The sequence below is a fragment of the Oncorhynchus kisutch genome, linkage group LG10 (genome assembly GCF_002021735.2).
Source record: "Oncorhynchus kisutch isolate 150728-3 linkage group LG10, Okis_V2, whole genome shotgun sequence".
Lineage (NCBI taxonomy): Eukaryota > Metazoa > Chordata > Actinopteri > Salmoniformes > Salmonidae > Oncorhynchus > Oncorhynchus kisutch.
In genome coordinates, this window is record NC_034183.2 from 30,984,661 (window position 1) to 31,009,289 (window position 24,629).

The 24,629-nt window shown below is 40.0% G+C and overlaps 1 protein-coding gene across 1 annotated transcript; it reads right to left on the reverse strand.

Annotated features, from left to right (window-relative positions):
• Positions 1 to 4,503: 4,503 nt before the first annotated feature.
• On the reverse strand, positions 4,504 to 19,009 carry LOC109898050 (regulator of G-protein signaling 5-like). Its single transcript, XM_020492807.2, has 5 exons — positions 18,894 to 19,009; positions 15,267 to 15,380; positions 9,513 to 9,574; positions 6,907 to 7,073; positions 4,504 to 6,755 (listed from the first exon to the last, which is right to left on the reverse strand). Exons 1-5 carry the CDS (start codon positions 18,935 to 18,937, stop codon positions 6,594 to 6,596), a joined length of 549 nt encoding a protein of 182 aa, XP_020348396.1. The 5' UTR covers positions 18,938 to 19,009; the 3' UTR covers positions 4,504 to 6,593.
• Between the last annotated feature and the right edge of the window lie 5,620 nt (positions 19,010 to 24,629).

Below are 24,629 nucleotides of genomic sequence, written 5' to 3' on the forward strand. Positions count from 1 at the left end.
AAGGTAAACTCTTGGCCTGGAATCTGGTACATAAGAAACCCTGTTCTCAGATTTTAGGATTAATCACATGACAATGATTTTGAGAAATGAAAACATTATTATAGAAATAAAACTGTTCCACGAAAATGAGCATATGAAAAGCATAACTGGCACGCAGAATGGTAGAAATGGTAGGATAATTGTAAGCTTCCCCAAACTTGAAACTCACGTGCCATCTATGAAGTTTTTATAAATAAATTGCCTCCATTTTTCCATGGTTGGATTTTGCCTATAGACTACTTTGAGGCAAGGTAAGACATGCCTCATAATAATATGTTTCAAACTATTAAGCATGTTTTCAAAATGCATACTGCCACCAGCTCACATTGTTAAGTGGTGGGTAATGCGCAGATAGCCTGTTGCCTGAACTTGAATGGTGAATGGGAGGCATGCTTCAATTACCAGTTGAAAAATAGAAATAGTAGCTATTTTCAATCATGCACCAAAACAGATTTTAACAGGGGATTGCATTTAGAATTGTTACGCAATGAATGGGCTTATAAACTCACGTTTTACTCCACCAGGAGCACAGTGTACAGTACAACAAGAGAAATAAAATAGTTATCAGCTGAACATAACCGTATGCCAGCAGAAGGGAGGACAGTAGTAGGTGACAACTATGGAATCCCCTTGTAGCCAATTAAATTAGAATAGATCTGTTCCAGGAATTTTTTGTAATTCCTTTACTGATTTACTATTTTCATTTTTGTTATTAAGCAGATGGTCTTATCCAGAGCGACTTTTCACCTAGGCGACTCAGGCTTTGAACCAGCAATCTTTTGGACCCAATGCTCTTAACTGTTAGGCTACCTGCCTGCCTGTTTTTCATAAAAAAAACTTGATATCAATAAGAACACAAACTAATTGGTAGAGCTACCTTAACTTGTTACTTTACTTCAGCATTTTGTGTTTTGATGTATTTCTAATACCTTTTAAGATTTTTTTCTGGTAGATGTGTCATGTATTGTCATATTATGTCTTGTTCCTGTTCTTTCTCTTCAGTCCGTTTCCCTCTGCTGGTCATATTAGGTTACCTTCTCTTCCTCTCCTTCCCCCAGCTGTTCCTCATCTTCTCTAACTACCTCGTTCACTCTTTTCCCACCTGTTCCCTTTTTCCCTCTGATTAGGTCTCTATTTCTCTCTCTGTTCCTGCTTCTTTCTTTGTCAGATTCTCGTTTGAGTTTCTCATGCCAGAACCAAACTATCGTCTTGTTTGCTTCACCCTTGTCCCATCCTGTCGGAATCTGCCTGTTCTTCTGATGCTACGTGTGATCAGGTACCTCTGTCTGCCACGACCCGCGCCTACCCAGAGAGACCAGCAGTCTGTCGCCGCAACCCAGCTATTCTCCTCTGCTGCTAAGAAGGGGACTCTTTTGTAAATATCAGAAGGACTTTCTGTTTCATTTGTCGCCCTCTCTGAGGGTTGTCTATTTTGCCATTTTCTACATCTGAAGAGGATCTATGTCTTCCCTGTGTTTTTACATTAAAGGACTCTGTTTTTGTTAAACCGCTTTTGGGTCCTCACTCAAGTTCACAACAAGATGTTGTCTAAGATCCATTTTCCATCTGTTTGACCAAAAGTCAAAGCCTTTGCTTATTCCAAATTTGTGGGATGGAAAATGGTCAAAATGTATATTTCCCTTAATGTCTAAAAATATAGACCCTTAGCTTTCATTTGACACCCATTTTGACATGCTCCTTTAAATTTCACGTTGGTGCTCATGGAAATGCCCAGCTCACAATGGTTTCAGAAAGACTCTTCAGTCCGTAAGCCCTCTGCCTTTTATGAAGCTACTATAAATATTAATACTATTACATGGAGGTTTATGGCCACTATCCATCAATGGGATCTAAATTTAGAGACCTTAGGCAGTACTATTTTGTTTTCTTTCCCCAAGTCTTGATGGCGATATTCCATGACAGATGAGCAAATTCACCTGAGAAGCTTCCTCACTGTATGCTGTAGGATGAGACAGCTTGTGCTTCTACGGACTAAGAGACGAGGAGCAGTTGAAGTGAAAAGTTCATATGGGGAGAGAAGGTGAAGCCCTTTTTTATAAAAGCAACCTTGATGTTTCTGTAATCCTAGCTTTCATCGTAATCCTCCATCTCTTCATGCTGACAGAAGAATTGAGGTGTTATCTGACCATCTCCACAGTGTGTGTGGTTTTATCTCCAGCCCAGTGTTGTGTGTACTCTCATGGTATATTATTAGACACATGGCTGGGGACGTTATGGTTCATGGAGTGGTAATGGTGTTGATTGGCCAGAGAGTAAAAAGAGATGTAGGATATTTTTGGTCTGGCTTTTAACAGTATTTGTTCATAAAATGTATATTATAAAGATTTACCAGGATGACTGATAATCTTTATCCTGTTCCAATGACACAGCCCTCCCACTGGACACAAATGTCAGTTTAACATCATGTTTCGATTTTAATTTGGTTGAGTTATCAACTAACATGAATTCAACGTGAAATCAACAACAAATGTCACCATGTTATTGAATTTAGGTTAAAAGTTGTGTGAAAAACCTTATGTTGATGACTTTTTGCAAATCCAATTTGTTTTCCACGTTGATTCAACGTCATCACAGATTTATGGGGATTAAAATGAACTGTTCAACCAGTTTTTGCCCGTTTGGGTTGTGTAAATCTTAACACATACGACAGAACCTGCTAGTGTGTGTGAAGTGAACGCATGTAAAAGGGAAGATAGAAAACCAACGAGACGTTTTGTCAGGTTCACAGATGACCACAAGGGGACATCACAACCCTCCATGTGACTAAGAACCATGACAGAAATAAGGAGTGCGAAGCCTACATTTTAGGCTGTGACACTGTTTGTGCATCAGCTTCCTCTTTGTTTTCCACTCGCTACTCTGACGTTTTCATTCACTGGCGGGAAAATGATGCTCTCCTCCTGGGTACAATGTACGCACTATGTTAATTAGAAGAAAAACAACCTCTCTCTTCATGTGAGTAGTCGTGAGTCTGGAGGTTAGCTAACTCTGCCTCAGGTAGCTGTGTGTTTATTAATATACAATATCATAGCGGGTGTGTATTTTAGATGGGATTTATCATCATCTCCCCTCTGTCTTAAATTGGTTATTCATTTTGTGTACTGTATGTAGGGGAGAGTTGTGAGTTGAGACATTTTTTCCGTTCAGCATTACTCCCAGCAAGGGAAATATAGTCGTTTTTCTAACAAAGATATTTACATATATTTCAAGATGTTCCCTGGAAATAATCAGAATTCATGTAAATTGAGCCGCAGGGCCACATAAGTTAAACCGACACGCATTTCTGTGCTGATTGAAAAATTACCACTACTTTTATCTTCATTTTTCAAACACACTTCAACACAATCACAATTGATTTTTTGTATTTTTATTATTTTAAGCATTAACACAGCCTTAACACCTAACAAACACTGTATTTAAAAAAAACACTTTTAATATATTCCAGGCCCTGTTTTTTTACCTTGTATCCCAGTGATAATCCCTTGCATTATGCCTTGGAAGAAAACACTTCAATTTGCTCAACTTGCCATTGGCTCAACCATTGGCTGAAGGCAAACATTTTGTCTATAGCCCACACAGCTACAAGGATGCACTTTCATGCTAGGTTTAGGACCTCATATTGAAGCTTATAAAGACCCCCAACTGATTTATAGAAGAATCTTAAAATGATCTACTTTGGTTTAGATACAATACATAACACAGTAAATTAATATGACTTGGTGAAAATCCGTTTGGACCAAACTTGCTTACCACTTTTCCCATGTGGTTTCTTCCTTCACAAACTCCATAAAATGATGAACTCTTTTTAAATATTTGGTCAACATTTTTACATTTTCATTTTAGTAATTTAGCACACACTCTTATCCAGTGTGACTTACAGTTTGTGCATTCATAGCTACTGTAGGTGGGACAACCACATATCACAGTCAGAGTAAGTAAATGTTTTAAATAAAGTAGCTAAGCAAAGTCAGAGCTAGGAAGGGGGGGGGGAAGTCAAGTGTGACTATTAGTTCACAAAATTGTTATTTATGGGAGGATTTTATGGTTTCCTAGAAACAAGGATGGCTCAACTTACCCCCTTGGCTCAACTTACCCCACTCTCCCTTATATATCTGTGTAATATTGATCCCTTATGTCATCACACAAAAAAATCCTTGTGTAGGCCTTCTCTTGGGTACTATGTTGAGAGATTTCTTTAGTAAACGATAAACTTGTGATCACAAAAAGAGTAAAAAATACATGGATATTGCATAATACAACAGATAGTCAGATGTTTTCTCTTTTATGACAGTTAAAATACATGGTTCTCTCCTGGATACTCTTCAATCAGTCCTCTCTTGGCCACAACTCCCATTCAGTCCAGTGGGGTAGTCAACTTAATCAACACAAATACTACTAATTACTGTAGATATTTACATAGAAAAATAACTACATCTTCAGGAATTTAATGTATTGATGTCTTTTATGTGGTTGACTACAAATAATACAAGTGTCAGATATTAACTCCATAAGTCATAGGTCCATAAGTGTTTTCACCGAAGGCACAACATCTTGAGCAATAGCAGTAGATTGGCCAATCTATGCAACCAGATACACTTATCAATGCTACATCAGAAACATATTGTTTTGTGTTAGTATTGGGAAATTCCACAGTAAGAGAATACAACGATGCAACTATGCATTAGGACGATGTTTAACAATTTCCACTGAAAATATTACAAAAACACTGAAACGTTTCAAAAACACATTTGCTTGAAGAACACTGCAGATGCAAAGTTTAGCAAAAGAAGGATGGCACAAACAGGACAAACCGTCATTCTGTTACCAAACTTTGCATCTGCTGTTCTTCAAGTAAATGAGTCAGTGGAAATGGTTTAAAGTAGTCCTTGAACATAGAGTTGTATGGGTCAACTTTGCAGTCATTGTTTTGTTTGACATACGTTTTAATGTGAAAAGTCTCAGCATCATTCTGTCAAAGTGGAATTGCCTAATCGTTACTAAACTCTATTAGTGTACCGTGTCAAGTGATTGCAAAGTATGTGATCGAACATTGTAGCTTCAAGTGACATTTTTTATTGGACAATCAATGAATTACAATGACCATATTGTCAACTCCTAACCTGCAGTGTTGCAGTAAGTTGAATTGTGTGTATTGGGCAACAATATGGACTTGTATAGGTACTGAGTTGTTGTGTAATAATACTCCAATGTTGTGGCTATGACAGCGGCACCCTTAAAATATATAAAAACATGCAAGTGCAGAATAGAAACACAATGTAAGGTATTTATATCATTGCTACACTAGACTGAGATAGCGTACTACAAGAACCTTTTCATACTGATACACCTCTACTTTTCAGACCAGGAAAGGTGTGAAGACTAGTTATGATAGTGAATGGTGAGTGATAAACAGAAATGCTCAAAGCTGTATAGAAATACTTGATACGATTAGTTCATTCATAATGGAGTGCATATATTTCTATTTTGCTATGGTAGAAAAGTCACAAAACTTTATGATGTTGATGTATTGGGTATGTGTCCTTTACTCATCTCCTATGCGTCATTGCTATCTTTAGGTGAAATGATTGACTTTCAATTAGTTCACCCCCCCCCCCCAAAAAAAAAAAATAATATTTGGAAAAATACTGAGTTCTATTATTTTATGAGATCCACTCTTACTCAGTATTCCCATCTTATCAACGTACAATACAGTGGTCCGTAAACCACTGAACAAACTGCCTACCACTTGTCCCAAGGATTGCATGAGAGCATGGTTGGGGACACATTCTCACAGCTTCTCAAGGCACCTGGTTTCTACTGTATGTCTTTTCTTCTTAGGCTGTTTACTACTTGGCTGTGGGAACACTAGAGTGTCCGGTTCCAAGAAGTCCCTCACCCTTTCTCCCCCATTTAGAACACTGGATGGGTACTGGATGTGTCACTAAGAGTCTCAAGGCAGAGGTCATATTCTCCTCCCCAGAAACTCTGAAAGCCAATGGTCTTTTATTCCAGGGAAAGTTGTTATGGTCTGTCTATCTGTCTGTCTGTCTAGGATCTTTTTATTTAGACTATTTATTTACACTTTTTATTTAGACTATGGGACAAAATCATTGCAGATTATTTTGTCTGCAATAATTATGACCTTTGGTTTATCTTTCTATGAAATGGTGATATTCAAATGTATTTGTTTAAATCACTGTTTAATTGATTGGTGGTTTGTTTGTCTCTCAGTTGGAGTAAACATTTAACAAATAATGTCAAATTGTCATATTGTGTTTCCACACTCTTGACTTTTTTAATTGACTTGTAAAATTTTGATTGGCTACAGCTATATAAGACAAATATAATAGTAATTAGTCATTTGAAATATGGAGTCAAGATGGTTTAGAATGAGGTCTATCTTTATGTTTGTCTTTGTTATCAAACCTGCAGTCTTGCTTGAGTCAGTTACATCAAATAATTTTAAAGGCCTAATTCCACTTCAAATGATAACCAATTGGTTTGGAATTTACCCTTACTCTGCAATCATCTTCTTAATTAACCAGCTCCTGGTACTTCTCAGATCTCAGGAAACGGCCAAAGGAGTCCTTCTCCATCAGAGCATAAATTCTCTTCTGGGCCAGGTCAAAGGTTGTGGAGGAAAGGTCAACCAAGTTCCTCAGGGTCACATCCTTGGTGTAATGATCAATGTTCACCTTAAGGGAGGAAAAGTGAGAAGTATGGGAGGGATGAGAGAGTCAGAGAGAGAGAGACAGAGAGAGACGGAGACAGGAAGGATAAGGTAAGTCTGGGCTTCCACAACAAATACAACAATAGTACACATTTGCTTGCCACATTTTCTGTCACCTCTCTGGGTCCCTCGGTCTGGATGAAGTCCTCATAGATCTTTCTGGCTTTCACAGTCATCTTCATGGGAGACTTGGTCTTTTTGAAGTTCTCACAGGCCACCCAGAACTCAATGTTCTCCTCACTGAACTCAGAGCGCAGGAAGCCACGGAACATGGCCAGGCCATCTGGGAGACGGAGAGATAGAGGAGATGGGAATATTAAATGATCAGAGAGAGAGAGTGGGGGAAGAGGGAAACAGAGCAGAGAGCAAAGAGCAAAGAGAGAGAAAGTAGAGACAGAGTGAAATAGAGAGACAGTGAGTTGTTCCCATATTTGAACTAAGAGGGCATTTGGCCAATCCTCCAACATCTCCCCTGAGTCCTGAATTCCAGAGACATGCTGCCACTGTGCCTCTGTTATGATAGGATGATGATAAGCTCCAGTGGCTGAGTGTTTACAATATCAGAGTTGGGGGTTGGATTCTTACATGGCCCGCTAATACTCAATATGTGTTGCTGAAGTGAAAACATAACGGGCCTGACTGTATATACAGTATACTGATCAAAAATACAAGACAACATGTAAAGTGTTAATTTAATGTTAATTTCTCTACCATAAGCCGCCTCCAACATCATTTTAGAGAATTTGCCAGTACGTACAACCACAGACTACGTGTAACCACGCCAGCCCAGGACCTCCACTTCCGGCTTCTTCCCCTGCGGGGTTGTCTGAGACCAGCCCTCCGGACAGCTGATGAAAGTGAGGAGTACTTCTGTCCATTATAAAGCTCTTTTTTAGGGAAAACCTCATTGGCCTATGCCCTCCCAGGCCCACCTATGGCTGCGCCCTTGCCCAGTCATGTGAAATTCATAAATTAGGGCCGAATACATTTTTTTCAATTAACTGATTTCCTTATATGAACTGTGACTCAGTACATTTGTGGAAATTGTTGCATGTTGCTTTTATATTTTTGTTTAGTATAAATAAATAACCAGAACCCTAATCCAGCAACTTCCCTTGACACAGAAATAAGAAAAAACACCTGACCTCTTTTTGGAAAAATCTCTTTGCTTTCATCTATCCAGGGACTCTACTATAGTGGCATTGCCGAGAGCTGAAGCGCATAGAGTGTAAAAATCATCTATCCTCGGTTGCAACACCTACTACCGAGTTCCAAAATGCTTCTGGAAGCAATGTCAGCACAATAACTGTTCATTGGGAGCTTCATGAAATGGCCAAGCAGCCTTACACAAGCCTAAGATCACCATGCGCAATACCAAGCACCAGCTGGTGTGGTGTAAAGCAAGCTGCCATTGGACTCTGGAGCAGTGGAAATGTGTTCTGAGGAGTGATGAATCACGATTCACAATCTGGCAGCCCGACGGATGAATCTGGGTTTGGCGGATGCCAGGTGAACGCTACCTACTTGAATGCATAGTGCAAACTGTAAAGTTTGGTGGATGAGGAATAATGGTCTGGGGCTGTTTTTCATGGTTCGGGCTAGGCCCCTTAGTTCCAGTGAAGAGAATCTTAACGCTATAGCATACAATGACATTCTAGACGATTCTGTGCTTTTAACTTTGTAGCAACATTTTGGGGAAGGCCCTTTCCCTTTCCGGCATGACAATGCCCCTGTGCACAAAGGGAGGTCTATACAGAAATGTTTTGTTAAGATCGTGTGGAAGAACTTGACTGGCCTGCACAGAGCTCTGACCTCAACCCCATCAAACACATTTGGGATGATTTGGAACACCGACTGAAAGCCAGGCCTAATCGCCCAACCTCAGTGCCCGTCCTCACTAATGCTGTTGTGGCTGGATGGAAGCAAGTCCCCGCAGCAATGTTCCAATATCTAGTGGCAAGCCTTCCCAGAAGAAAGGACATTGTTATAGCAGGAAAGGGGGGACCATCTCCCCATTACTTCCCATGATTTTGGAATGTGATGTTCAACGAGCAGGTGTCCATATACTTTTGGTCAAGTAGTGTATCTGTATTCAATAGACGGTTCTGATTGAAAAGTGGGTTTTTTTGCAGCGTGGAGCAGTTCCCAGGAAAACATTTAATGCAATTGCTAGATGCTACCACACCCACCTCCAAATCAAAACCAAACATACTGTAGATGTCAATGTTTGCTCGCACATGCTCCATTTTACTTCCTGTCTGGCAGCATGGTGCCTGTATTGCGACGCTGATTAGCTAGGACAAACAGGTGTGAAACACAGACAGGCATGCGCAGAAAATGAGAACACAATATGAAATTCATGTTTGGTTTCGATTTGGAGGAGTGTGGTAGCATCTAAAATTTGGATTTAATATGAAACAGCAAATGTGTTTTCAAGGCATTCAGTATTTTCCAGCTTCATTTTTGACCCAGGTGTCATATTTTACTTAATATAGACTTTATGTTCACAGATGGATTATAAAATGTTAGTTCTCCCAGGAGATCTCTCTGCATAACGATAATGAATACCATCAGACTTAATGTTAATTCTAGTCGGTCTGCTCAGTATTTCGTGTAAAGTATCATATGATTGGGTTAAGAAACATATGGTTTTCTAGAAGACCTCATGGCTTTTCACAAGGACTTATTTGGTGTGTGTGTATGTATTTCTGGGCGTACTTACAGCTGTTGGTCAGCACATGGTCCAGGGACTCACGCCACTGAGCAGCCTCTTCAGGAAGGGGCCTGTTCAACACACAAACACAATATAACAGTTAAACAACACACACCGTACCCTTGATTAAACAGTCTGTCACCCACAGCCTATTAATGCAGCACCCTGTAAGGTCATTGAGGTTCAGAGGTCCTCGATTGTTCTCCCCCTAATACACACACACACACACACGCAAAACCTACATCAAAGCCATCCATAACAAAGTAATCAGATCAAAGTTGTGTACATACAAAACGTGGTGACCACGTCGTTATCTAATTTAATAACCATATTTTATTTGCTCCTGCCAAACCCCTCTCAATAATCATAAGCTGTGAAATACAGTTTGACAGAACAAACCCTACATCATTTGAAGTCACGTGAAGTCATATGGGTGTGATATTTATACCCAGGTTGTGAAGTCGCGCCCCCTCATAAATCACAAGATTTTGCCGTTAAGCATTTTGGAAACTAAGCATTGCCAAACTGTCCAGACCCACATCACCAGCCCCTCCCCACCAATACACACAATCACACAAACCTCCCTCCTGACTAACCCATCACAACTTCAAACATTTTCACTGGTTAAGAAAATTGGACAATGTGTATTACCCAGACATGGAACCCCCATCCTAACTAACCCATCATACCAACCTCCACGTGTCACCATAGTCCCCAATACAATACCCCCTTTACCAACACAATAGTCTCTTTCACCCCACCAACACCTTTCACAACATATCTGCACACAGACACTAGGACCCCTTCTAACATCCACAATACTATAATCAGAACAGTGGGGTGTGATGTTTACATACAACATGTGGTAAAAAAAAAAAACACAAGGGTGTCATATTCATCTCCACTTTGTGAAGCCCTGGCCACCCAGAACAATGGGGTTGATATTTACATGCAACACGTGGGTGTGATATTAACATCCTGGTGTGAAGTCACACCTGGGTGTGATTTTTAAATCCTAGGCGGAAGTCCCCCCCCATAAATCAATGAGATGAGGATTAAAGTTTCACAGAACCATCCTACAATAACTACTAACACGTATAGTACAAGCAAACACACAGTCAGAGATGTTAAGCTATTGATGGTAGCTCAGCATGGTGATAATAGTTTCCCATCAGCATGATACCTGCCATTGCATCAACTAGTGCGAGAGAGAGCCCTGCAGCATCTAACCATAATTGATGGCTGTACTACAAACAATCATGTACTAAAAAATGAAAACCAGCCACGTTACAGACACCGACGTCTAAACACTTTGCCTGCTTTGAGGATAATACAGTGCCACCAAAGTGGCCCGCTACCAAGGACTGTGGGCTCTCCTTCTCCATGGCTGACGGGAGTAAGACATTTAAACGTGTTAACCCTTGCCGCGTCCTCAGAGCACGCGCAGACCAGTTGGCTGGTGTGTTTACAAACATATTCAATCTCTCCCTATCTCAGTCTGCTGTCCCCACATGCTTCAGGATGGCCACCATTGTTCTTGTACCCAAGAAGGCAAAGGTAACTGAACTAAATGACTATCGCCCTGTAGCACTCACTTCTATCATCATGAAGTGCATTGAGAGACTTAACAAGGATCATATCACCTGCACCTTACCTGTCACCCTAGACCCACTGCAATTTGCATACCGCCCCAATAAGTCCACAGACGATGCAATCGCCATCACACTGCACACTGCCCTAACCCCTCAACCCAACCCTATGCAATTGGGACCTGGACTTGGGAGGAACTATTGGATATAAGAGCAACGTCAACTAACCATCATTACGATCAGGAATACGACTTTCCCGAAGCGGATCCTCTGTTTTGCCCACCACCCAGGACAATGGATTGGATCCCAGCCGGCAAACCAAAACAAAGACGCCGTAAAAGGGGCAGACAAAGCGGTCTTCTGGTCAGGCTACGGAGACGGGCATATCGCGCACCGCTTCCGAGCATACTACTCGCCAATGTCCAGTCTCTTGACAACAAGGTAGATGAAATCCGAGCAAGGGTAGCATTCCAGAGAGACATAAGAGACTGTAACGTTCTTTGCTTCACAGAAACATGGCTCACTTGAGACACGCTATCGGAGTCGGTACAGCCAGCTGCTTTCTTCACGCATCGCACCGACAGAAATAAGCATCTTTCTGGTAAGAAGAAGGACGGGGAGGGGGGTATGCCTTATGATTAACGGGGCAGCAGGGTAGCCTAGTGGTTAGAGCGTTGGACTAGTCACCGGAAGGTTGCAAGTTCAAACCCCCGAGCTGACAAGGTACAAATCTGTCGTTCTGCCCCTGAACAGGCAGTTAACCCACTGTTCCTAGGCCGTCATTGAAAATAAGAATTTGTTCTTAACTGACTTGCCTGGTTAAATAAAGGTTAAGAATCTTTTTTATTTATTTTTTTAAACGAGATGTGGTGTGATCATAACATCATACAGGAACTCAAGTTCTTCTGTTCACCTGACTTGGTATTCCTCACAATCAAATGTTGACCGCATTATCTATCAAGATAATTCTCTTCGATTATAATCACAACCACATATGTTCCCCCCCAAGCAGACACATCGATGGCCCTGAACGAACTTCATTTGACTCTATGCAAACTGGAAACACATATCCTGAGGATGCATTCATTGTAGCTGGGTATTTTAACAAGGCTAATCTGAAAACAAGACTCCCTAATTTCTATCAGCATATCGATTGTGCAACCAGGGCTTGTAAAACCCTGGATCATTGTTATTCTAACTTCCGCGATGCATATAAGGCCCTGCCCCGCCCTTCTTTCGGAAAAGCTGATCACGACTCCATTTTGTTGCTTCCAGCCTATAAACAGAAACTAAAACAGGAATCTCCCACACTCAGGTCTGATCAACTCTGGTCCGACCAATCTGATTCCACACTTCAAGATTGCTTCGATCACGATCTTCGACTTGGATATGTTCCGCATTGCGTCAAACAACAACATGACGAATACACTGATTCGGTGAACAAGTTTATTACCAAGTGCATCGGCGATGTCGTACCCACAGCAACTATTAAAACATTTCTAAACCAGAAACCGTGTATTGATGGCAGCATTCGTGCGAAACTGAAAGCGCAAACCACTGCTTTTAATCATAGCAAGGTGACCGGAAACATGACTGAATACAAACAGTGTAGCTATTCCCTCCACAAGGCAATCAAACAAGCTAATCGTCAGTATAGAGACAAAGTAGAGTCGAAATTCAAAGGCTCAGACACAAGAGGTATGTGGCAGGGTCTACAGTCAATCACGGATAACTAAAAGAAAACCAGCCCCGTCGCGGACCAGGATGTCTTGCTCCCAGACAGACTACAGCTCAGCATTTAACACCATTGCACCCTCCAAACTTGTCATCAAGCTCAAGACCCTGGGTCTCGACCCCGCCCTGTGCAACTGGGTACTTCCTGACTGGCCGCCCCCAGGTGGTGACGGTAGGTAACAACATCTCCACCCCGCTGATCCTCAACACTGGGGCCCCACAAGGGTGCGTTCTGAGCCCTCTCCTGTACTCCCTGTTCACCCACGACTGCATGGCCATGTACGCTTCCAACTCAATCATCAAGTTTGCAGACAACACTACAGTGGTAGGCTTGATTCCCAACAACGACGAGACGGCCTAAATGGAGGAGGTGAGGGCCCTCGGAGTGTGGTGTCAGGATAATAACCTCACACTCAACGTCAACAAAACAAAGGAGATGATCATGGATTTCAGGAAACAGCAGAGGGAGCACCCCCCTATCCACATCGACGGGACAGTAGTGGAGAGGGTAGTATGTTTTAAGTTCCTCAGCGTACACATCACAGACAATCTGAATTGGTCCACTGACACAATTCAGCGTGCTGAAGAAGGCGCAGCAGCGCCTCTTCAACCTCAGGAGGCTGAAGAAATTCGGCTTGTCACCAAAAGCACTCACAAACTTTTACAGATGCGCAATCGAGAGCATCCTGTCGGGCTGTATCACCGCCTGGTACGGCAACTGCTCCGCCCACAACCGTACGACTCTCCAGAGGGTAGTAAGGTCTGCATAACGCATCAAGTACAGGCGCATCAAAGCAGGGACCGAGAGACTGAAAAACAGTTTCTATCTTAAGGCCATCAGACTGTTAAACAGCCACCACTAACATTGAGCGACTGCTGCCAACATACTGACTCAACTCCAGCCACTTTAATATTGTAAAAGTTGATGAAAAATGTATCACTAGCCACTTTAAACAATGCCACTTCATATAATGTTTACATATCCTACATTACTCATCTCATATGTATATACTGTACCCGATACCATCTACTGCATCTTGCCTATGCCGTTCTGTACCATCACTCATTCATATATTTTTATGTACATATTCTTCATTCCTTTACACTTATGTGTATAAGGTAGTTGTTGTGAAATTGTTAGGTTAGATTAGTCGTTGGTTATTACTGCATTGTCGGAACTAGAAGCACAAGGATTTCACTACACTCGCATTAACATCTGCTAAACATGTGTATGTGACAAATAAAATGGTATTTTATTTGACGCGCCGCCCCCGGTGGTGAAGGTAGGATACAACATCTCCACTTTGCTGATCCTCAACAGAGTGTGGTGTCAGAATAGCAAACTCTCACTCAACATCAACAAAACAAAGGAGATGATCGTGGACTTCAGGAACAGCAGGGGGAGTACCCTCCTATCGAAGGACAGCAGTGGAGAAGGTGGAACGTTTTAAGTTCCTCGGCGTACACATCACTGACAAACTGAAATGGTCAACCCACACAGACAGTGTAGTGAAGGAGACTGAAGAAATTTGTCTTGGCACCTAAAACCCTCACAAAAAGTTACAGATGCACAATTGACAGCCTCTTGTCAGGCTGTACCACCGCCTGGTATTGCAATTGCACTGTCTGCAACTGCAGGGTTTTCCAAATGGTGGTGCGGTCTGCACAACGCCCCACCGGGGGCAAACTACCTGCCCTCTAGGACACCTGCAATACCCGATGTCACAGGAAGGCCAAAAAGATCATCAATGACAACAACCACCCGAGGCACTGCCTGTTCACCCTGCTACCATCCAGAAGGCGAGGTCAGTACAGGTGTATTAAAGCTGGGAACGGGAGACTGAAAAATAGCTTCCATCTCAAGGCCATCAGACTATTAAACAGCCATCACTAACACAGAGAGGCTGCTGCTTACATACAGACTTCAAATCATTGGCCACTCTAATGAATGGATCACTAGTCACTTTATTAATGGCACTTTAATAATGATGTTTACATACAGTGCCTTAAAAAAGTATTCATCCCCTTTGTATTTTTCTATTTTGTTGCATTACAAACTGTAAATTAAATTGATTTTTATTTGGATTTCATATGATGGACACACACAAAATAGTCCAAATTGGTGAAATGAAACAAATAACTTGTTTCAAAAAATAAATAAGAATTAAAAACAGAAAAGTGGTGCGTGCATATGTATTCACCCACAATTACCTTCAGAAGTCACATTTGCCAATGTCAATTGACAAGGTTGGCAGCAGAGAAGTTTATATATGTTTCCTTCCTTTGAAGAGCACAGGGATGTAACTGATGCACTCTGTAGCCATGCTGTTCTTAGGTGTTTACGGGAGTGTGTGTGGGAGTGTGTGCGAGAGAGAGAGTATGTGTTAATGTTTGTGTATGTGAGGGCTGTCTGAGGGAAGGAGAAAGTTACACTACTCACTTCTGAAGCTTCTCTGGCTTCTTCTCTGGTTTCTCGGGGTAGGGGATAATCAGGTCAATGCCATTCTCAGGCTTCTGGAGGAGAACCCCCAACTTAGACTTGATCTCTTTAGCCCTGAGAAAGAAAATACATGAGGAAGGGCATTAAGGAGGATGCTGTCATTTTTTTAATGACACACATTCAGGAGTTAGAACAGTATAACAACCATAGTAATGGCTTTGGCTAATGCAGATTGTAGTCAGGAAAACCAAGTGAGCACAGATAGCTATAACCAATCAGTGAAGTTTGTGAAGTTGAAAAGCAATCAGCAACAGAGCTGAAGACCTACAGTACACTGTAAGACTTTTCTGTCATTTCAACAGTAAAACACTGTAAGATGCACAGTATACCGTTCATGTGTTCTACAGCATAGATTGCACTGCATTATGGGTAAAATGCTGAATAATACCGTTATTAACTGTAATTAGGAAGCCTCCTGTAAAAATTACTCTAATATATTGTACTTTTTATTTTATTTTATTTTTTACAATAATAGCTTATGCCCACTGTAGATTCAAATGATTCATTTCAGGTGCCATCTTCATGCTGCTGGGTGAGACATGAATAAATTAATAAATATAATCTTGAAGCAGCTGTGAAGTGGAAGAATAATTTCAGATGCTGCTGGGTAGGTACCTTGCCTTGTCTATAAGCAGATTTATAAACAAATAAGGGCATTAAGGAGGATGCTGTAATTTTTTTAAATGACTCAGACAGCCCTCACACACACAAACATGAACACAGTATTTACTTTTATTTACAAAGCCATTTTGGGTTTACTACCTTTTTGTTTGGGCATTTTTATTGTTCAGAAATGTGGTGGGTACTCTCTTCGTTTGCTGGACAAGGGCTTTTATGTACTCTGCGCCATCGTCTTGGAACGCCTTACAAAATAGTTTTAGACTGGAAGAACTTGTCCCGATTTGTCCCATACGTGGGAACTCCTTCAAGACTGTTGGAACAGCATTCCTTATGAAGCTGGTTGAGAGAATGCCAAGAGTGTGCAAAGCTGTCATCGGGGCAAAGTGTGGCTACTTTGAAGAATCTCAAATATAAAATATATTTTGATTTGTTTAGCACTTTTTTGGTTACTACTTGATTCCATATGTGTTATTTCATGTTTTCACTATTATTCTACAATGTAGAAAATAGTAAAAATAAAGAAAAACCCTTGAATGAGAAGCTGTGTCCAAACTTTTGACTGGTACTGTATTTTATGATAAGGTTTATATCACAGCTAAAGTGGCCAAATATCTTCCTAAAATTTAACAGGTTAATCCACTTTACATAGCGTGTAGAGCCTAACTGGCATAAATATGCAGTATGTGAGTTTCAAGTTTGGGGAAGATAATATTAACCATAAAAATGCACCTTTATAATAAAAGCATTACATGCATAATCGCATATGCGATCACTTTTGAGAATGGTGTTTTTCTGCTAATGGAACATTTTCCTTATAATGTGAAGAAATAGTCTAATAGTTTATCAACATTTGAAGCTAAACATTCTGATTGGTTGCGTCAGCTTTTTTACTATGGGGGATAGTAGATTGACATAGACTAGTGCTTTTGCTGTTCGTTGGGCCACTCATCTTGTTGGCTGACGAAAAGTAAATGTGGACAGTTCTTCCAATATCTTCAATATGCGCCTCGGGATTGGATACGGAGGCATGCAGTTGTGTCCCCGATGTGTCTGTCTTCACTTGTAGCCTGTGAGAAAGACCCGATCACGTGACGGAGAGCGATATGAGTGAGAGGTGCTTCGTGGTGCCCGGCCGGGAGAAGGGAATTATAGATATTATATTCAGCCCAAGGCCACAACTGCCATATAATGCCACGGAATTCTAAGCAAATCTTGTCAGCTAAATTAACTAGTGTAGCCCACAGCCATAATGGCATAGCCAGATCAGGGCCTAACATAAGCACAGTATGCTATTCTGTTCAACTCAGAGTATGCTATTCTGTTCTTCTGAAATATACTAAATTTCTTTCATATCATGTTTCTTTAGACATGCCTAAAATAAATAATGGATTTATTGTGATGTGTAGGCTATATTACATGGACTTATTATACTTTTAAAAATGTAGATGTTCCAAAGGTATGAATTAGTGGAAGCCAGGAGATGCTAAATGTGTTTGTTAATTAATGGTCAATTACAGTGAGACCTGAAGTTATTTGCTTGACAATCACCGTCTGACAGAATTTCATGATCGACACTGCCTTAGTTTAGACCCAGGATAACACAACCCCACCTCAGATGAATCAGGCCCATTAGAGATCATGTGATGTAGCCTTTGTTTTCAATGGCACAGTGTCAGTACACTATAATGACCCGTGTAATAATTTCCATTTAAAAGGGATAAAACGGAATTTTTTCTAATATGGTTTTTCCTTTTAATCATCGATCAACTAAATATGTTAACCGTAATTTCTAATGATCAAAATACCCACTTTTAAACATCTCAAACTAAACGAAAAGTAAAAAAAGAGAAAAGAGGCTGGACACAATACTTTGTGGACACAATGACACACTAACAATTTTACTGCTATTTCCAAAAACGCAATAATCAAAATTATTTAATACAAAGAGGACAGGGCTGCAATTGAGAGGTTGACCAAGAGTTTAGGGCTATGTCATAATAAATCAGGATAGCCCATAAAGCAGATGAACATTTAAAAATCTCCAAGTAATGTTGTGTAATTTTAAGTAATGGTGTTAAATCCCCTATGAAAATAAAATATATCTTAAATCCAGGATTTTTTTATCAACTGGTAGCTGTCTAATTGCTTTGAGTGATGAACAGTTTTCAGCGAATGTATATTGGAAAAACAGCCAATGAGTTCTATTGCTTTATTTGCCAATTATTTATGAACATCCTTTATAAAAAAATACTGCTCCGAGTAATAGTTTGATTTAATAAATTAATATGCATAACTCAATATATAAGTTATAAATCATGTATGCATGATACTGGTATGTATCAATTCTCCCTGTGCCAGAAACAGGGCAGTGCAGTATATCATACTGATTTCTCTTAGCTTTTTTGGTCTAATCTGCTTCTTAATAAGTTAATCACCAGAGGATGACAAAGAGCACAAACTGTGCCTCTTTTTTGCTTTTAAGTTTGGCAAAGGTGGAAGAAATTGCTGAGTCTGGACTGCAGTAGTGGAATACAGTCAGCAAGATGCTAACATTAAGCCATTAAGATCTTATCATATCATGGAACAATACCTTTATCTCTGCAACTGGAACCTTTCAACTTTTTGGACAGTTGAAAGATTTTGGAAGAGTATTTAATCAAGTTTCCATTTATCGTACATGTTTTGCAAAAAGTAGAAAAATTATTTAATGAAGAACTATATTCACAATTAACTTCATTACCATACAGCATATGTCAATGACTTCAGCATGAAAAATTAACTATGAATAAAGAAATCTGATTTTAATTACAGACCAAACATTTTCCGACTAAGAAATCAGCCTCAGAAACTTGTGATGTGATATCTCTGGGGTTATTTCAGGCAAGCTACAGTAGGAGAGATTACCCTTTCAGAGAGCAGAAGAGCATATTGCTTTTGGTATCTCACCTTTCCAGACATGATTGGGGTAATGCAGCTAATCCTCTACACATTTTCTGTTTTTCTTTTGATGTGTTGTTGAGTGAGTCCACCACCGTAAGATTCCCTTTTTCTTTTTGACTTTGTCTTTCAGCACTCTTGAGGAGTTTATATACATAGTGCCTATTGGCTCAGTGCCAAGAGCATAAGCCAATGAAATGGAGGTCTGCAACTGCAGGAAGAAAAGTCAGGGTCAGCTGGATGAGAAGTGGTCTGGTAGAACTGGGATGGCTGGAAGTAGAGGTTAGTCCCTAACCACAAATCTGGGACCAGATGCTTAAATTTACAAAGGTAAAAAAAGTTGCACTGAACTGAACCATTGATCAGGTGGTGAAAGAGAAATGTGTCAAGTAATTAAGCAGGCTTTTAACAGCCTATTAACACTCAAATCAAGATTACTTTTGATGATCTTTCTCAATTAGCAAAACATGGAAGTGAATTCAACTTTAGGTATAGACTGCAAGTAGGGGGTCCTAGTACTGGCATGAACTCCAGCGGAACTGGAAAAACATGTTTCCGATAAACATTATCTATGTGAGCAATGCATGCATGGCTTTTTCAACCATCACACAAAGCAAACATTATTAGCTATAAATAGGAAAGGTTCAGTCACAGATATCCTGTCTACAGCTGTTGAGGTAAAAAAATGAAAGACCAAACCTGGTAATTTATATGGTAGTTGGAGCATGTTTATCCAAAAAGACCAAAACGTATCTCCTTACAAGAGAGATCCGGACCTCATGTTAAAAGTTGCTATTAAAGTAGTTTCATGTTGAATTGTTTTCAACATTGTGTTGATTAGTCAGAGTGACAAATGTATCTGACCATGCTGTAATCAAGAATGGTGAACAATGATTGCATTTCCCCATTGACGAGTAATGGTATGTATAGACATAGAGTGCACACCCACACTCTCCAACTTTCTTTGGCACTAGCAAGTTTCAGTAGACTGAGGTTTGGACTTGAACCCTGAACAATGGGATGTGAAGTTACCATTCCTATATAGCTGATAACATTGGTTACTAATGTACAGTAACACGAAAAAGACTGGCTCACATACCCATGCCAACTCAAGCTGATTGTCATGTGAAAGTTCACCACACTGGTAAAGAATGTAGCTACACCAACAACACTAAATAAGGTCTACTCGCTAATGGTGGTAAAGAGTAATACTTGCTGTATATCAATCATTATAAAGCAAAATCATAACAATGATAACAGTGGGACTTCTCAAAAACGTGCTTGTCTGAGAGTTGAGGTATTTCCCATTTATCTTGGATAGATTGTGAAACAAGCCTGCATTTAATAAACGGTGTATATTCTCAGTGATGTAATCATTCATCTAAAAACACTGGACTGATGAAGCTAATGCAATGTAACTTGTGACAACATCTCACACAATTACAGTTGAAGTCAGAAGTTTACATACACCTTAGGCAAATTCATTTAAATGCAGTTTTTCATCATTCCTGACATTTATTCCTTAGAAAAAATTCCCTGTTTTAGGCCAGTTAGGATCACCACTTTATTTTAAGAATGTGAAATGTCAGAATAATAGTAGAGAGAATGAGTTATTTCAGCTTTTATTTCTTTCATCACATTCCCAGTAGGTCAGAAGTTTACATACACTCAATTGGTGTTTGATAGCATTGCATTAAAATTGTTTAAAACCTTTTTGGGATAGGGAGCATTTTGGATGAATAGCGTGCCCAGAGTGAAATGCCTCCTACTCTGTCCCAGATGCTAATATATGCATATTATTATTAGTATTGGATAGAAAACACTCTGAAGTTTCTAAAACTGTTTGAATGAACAGAACTTATATGGCTGGCGAAACCTGAGAAAATTCCAACCAGGAAGTGGGACATCTGAGGTTTGTAGTTTTTCAAAGCTTGGCCTACCGAGTACACATTGAGATATGGATGAGGCTGTACTTCCTAGGGCTTCCACTAGATGTCAACCATATTTTGAAACTTGAATGAGGAATCTACTCTAAAGGAGGGGCTCAGGAGACCTGTTTGAGTCAGTGGTCTAGCAGAGAGCCTTGGTCTCATGACGCGCGCTCCCATCAGAGTTACCTCTCGTTCCAGTGCCTTTCTGAAGACAAAGGAATTGTCCGGTTGGAACATTATTGATGTTTTATGTTAAAAACATCCTAACGATTGATTCCATACATCATTTGACATGTTTCTAAAGGACTAACGAAGCTTTGAGTTTTTGTCTGGATGAAATGCTCACGCCTCATGAAGATGGATTACTAGGCTGAACACGCTAACAACAAGTGGCTATTTGGACATAAATGATGGAACTTTATGGAACAAATCAGTCATTTATTGCCGAACTGGGATTCCTGGGAGTGCCTTCTGATGAAGATCATCAAAGGTATGTGAATATTTATGGTGTTGTTTCTAACTTTGTTGATTCCAAAATGGTGGCTATTCCTCTGGCTGTTTTGGGTTCTTAGCGTCGTTCTCAGATTATGCCTTTTCCGTAATTTTTTTTAGAAATCTTAATGCGGTTGCATTAAGGAGAAGTCTATCTTTAATTCGGTGAATAACACTAGGATCTTTTATCAATATTTATTATTAGTATTTCTGCAAAATCACCGGATGTTTTGGAAGATTTTTGCATATAAAATCACATTATCGAACAAAACATACATGTATTGTGTAACATGATGTTCTATGAGTGTCATCTGATGAAGATCATCAAAGGTTAGTGATTAATTTGATCTATATTTCTGCTTTTTGTGACTCCTATCTTTGGCTGGAAAAATGGCTGCATGTTTTTTCGACTTGCCGGTGATCTAACATAATCATATGTTGTGCTTTAGCTGTAAAGAATTTTTGAAATCGGACATGGTGGGTAGATTAACAAGATGTTTATCTTTCATTTGCTGTATTGGACTTGTTAATGTGTGAAAGTTACATATTTGCCTTTCTGCCTCTGCCTTTTCAGCGGAATGTTGTCGAGGTGTTCTGCTAGCAGAACCCCTGCGCTAGAAAGGTTAACTTGGGTCAAACATTTTTGGTAGCCTTCCACAAGCATCCCACAATAAATTGTGAGAATTTTGGCCCATTCCTCCTGACAGAGCTGGTGTAACTGAGTCAGGTGTGTATGCCTCCTTGTTCACAAATGTTCTATAGGACTGAGGTCAGGGCTTTGTGATGGCCACTCCAATACCTTGACTTTGTTGTCCTTAAGCCATTTTGCCACAACTTCGGAAGTATGCTTGGGGTCATTGTCCATTTGGAAGACCCATTTGCGACCAAGCTTTAACTTCTTGACTGATGTCTTGAGATGTTGCTTGTCGCGCCCTGACCTTAGTTATCTTTGTTTTCTTTATTATTTGGTTAGGTCAGGGTGTGACAATGGTGGTTTGTGTAGTTTTTGTATTGTCTAGGGATTTTTGTATGTTTATGGATTTGATGTAGTCTAGGTGTTTATATGTCTATGGTTGCCTAGATTGAGAACCAATCAGAGGCAGCTGTTTATCATTGTCTCTGATTGGGGACCATATTTAGGTAGCCATATTCCTTGGTTAGAATAACAACCCACAAACTATGTTTAGTTGCCTGTTCTGCACTAGCCATATTGCTTCACGGTTTGTTTTGTTTAATTAAAGAGAGAACACTGAACCGAACTAAAGAGTTACGTTCGTTTACCACGCTGCACCTTGGTCTCCTCTTTATGACAACCGTGACATTGCTTCAATATATCCACATCGTTTTCTATCCTCATGATGCCATCTATTTTGTGAAGTGCACCAGTCCTTTGACTTGCAAGCCTCCACCTTTTTCATCCAAAAATAACGATGGTCATTATGGTCAAACAGTTCTGTTTTTGTTTCATCAGACCAGAGGACATTTCTCCAAAAAGTATGATCTTTGTCCCCATGTGCAGTTGCAAACTGTAGTCTTGCTTTTTTTTATAGCAGTTTTGGAACAGTGGCTTCTTCCTTTGCTTAGCGGCCTTTCAGGTTATGTCGAAATAGGACTTGTTTTACTGTGGATATAGATACTTTTGTAAATGTTTCCTCCAGCATCTTCACAAGGTCCTTTGCTGTTTTTCTGGGATTGATTTGCACTTTTCGCACCAAAGTACGTTCATCTCTAGGAGACAGAATGCGTCTCCTTCCTGAGCGGTATGACGGCTGCGTGGTCCCATGGTGTTTATACTTACATACTATTGTTTGTACAGATGAACGTGGTACCTTCAGGTGTTTGCTCACAAGGATGAACCAGACTTGGAGGTCTAGAACTGTTTTTGGCTGATTTCTTTTGAATTTCCCATGATGTCCAGCCTGAGTTTGAAGGTAGGCCTTGAAATACATCCACAGGTACACCTCCAATTGACTCAAATGTCAATTAGCCTATCATAAGTTTCTAAAGCCATGACATAATTTTCTGGAATTTTCCAAGCAGGTTTAAAGGCACAGTCAACTTTGTGTATGTAAACTTCTGACCCACTGGAATTGTGATACAGTGAGTTATAAGTGAAATAATCTGTCTGTAAACAATTGTTGGACAAATAACTTGTGTCATGCACAAAGTAGATGTCCTAACCGACTTGCCAAAACTATAGTTTGTTAACAAGACACTTGTGGAGTGGTTGAAAAACCCGTTTTAATGACTCCGACCTAAGTGTATGTTAACTTCAACTGTACCATGACTGGCATAAGCATGACTGGTTGGATCATGGTGCTGGCATTTGACAGGTTTAGTTGCCAATATACAGTATACTGTAGTTGTAGTCAATATATGGAATCATGTAACCAATTTTTTTTGAACAAATCAAATATATTTGAGATTCTTCAAAGTAGCCACCCTTTGCCTTGATGACAGCTTTGCACACTATTGGCATTCTCTCAACAACATAGAAAATAGTAAAACACAAAGAAAAACCTTGAATGAGTAGGTGTGTCAAAACTTTTGACTGGTAAAGTATCTTAACTTCTAGTTGCATTGAATTTTTTTCAATAATTCAGTAAATCAGTACCATTTACGTACCATGACATTTATGATCTGTATGTGTAAAGTACACCAAAAAGGAACAATCCTCTCAAATCTCCTAATGTGAGGAGTCCTCTCAGAAGAACATTACATTTCGTAAAGACAGTTCCGGAACAAAATGGTGAACAAGCATGGAAAACTGCAATTACACACATGACACTCATGAAAATGTTCCATTACGTCTGATCCTTCTACTGTGTGAAGAAGATATATATATTTAAATACACTTAATTTGTCTGTTTGCTGGAAACTAAAGAGCATCTCTGAATAGAATCCAAGCCAGGAACTACACTCTTAGAAAAAAAGGTGCGATCTAGAACCTACAAGCTGACCCCATAGGAGAACCCTTTGAAGAATCCTTGTTGGTTCAAAATAGAACCAATTTGGGTTCCATGTAGAACCTTTTCTACATGGAACCCCAAATGATTTTTACCTGGAACCAAAAACATTTTTACCAGGAACCAAAAAGGGTTCTCCTATGGAGACAGCCAAAGAACCCTTTTGGAACCTTTTTTTGTGTAGAACAATCTCATTCTCTGGGTGATGGAATGTGATTTACAGCCATACTATACAGACTAGGCTGCTTGACAGGGATGGATATTTGGAAAGCACAGGTCGCAATTGTAAATGAGAACTTGTTCTCAACTTGCCTACCTGGTTAAATAAAGGTGAAATAAAAATAAAAGCACACAGA

Coding starts and splice junctions, on each gene's coding strand:
- LOC109898050 (XM_020492807.2), bottom strand. CDS start 18,937: ATGTGTAGAGGATTAGCTGCATTACCCCAATCATGTCTGGAAAG. Junction 7,074..9,512: donor CCATGTGCTGACCAACAGCT/GTAAGTACGCCC, acceptor TCCGTCTCCCAG/ATGGCCTGGCCATGTTCCGT. Junction 6,756..6,906: donor AGACCGAGGGACCCAGAGAG/GTGACAGAAAAT, acceptor TCCTCCCTTAAG/GTGAACATTGATCATTACAC.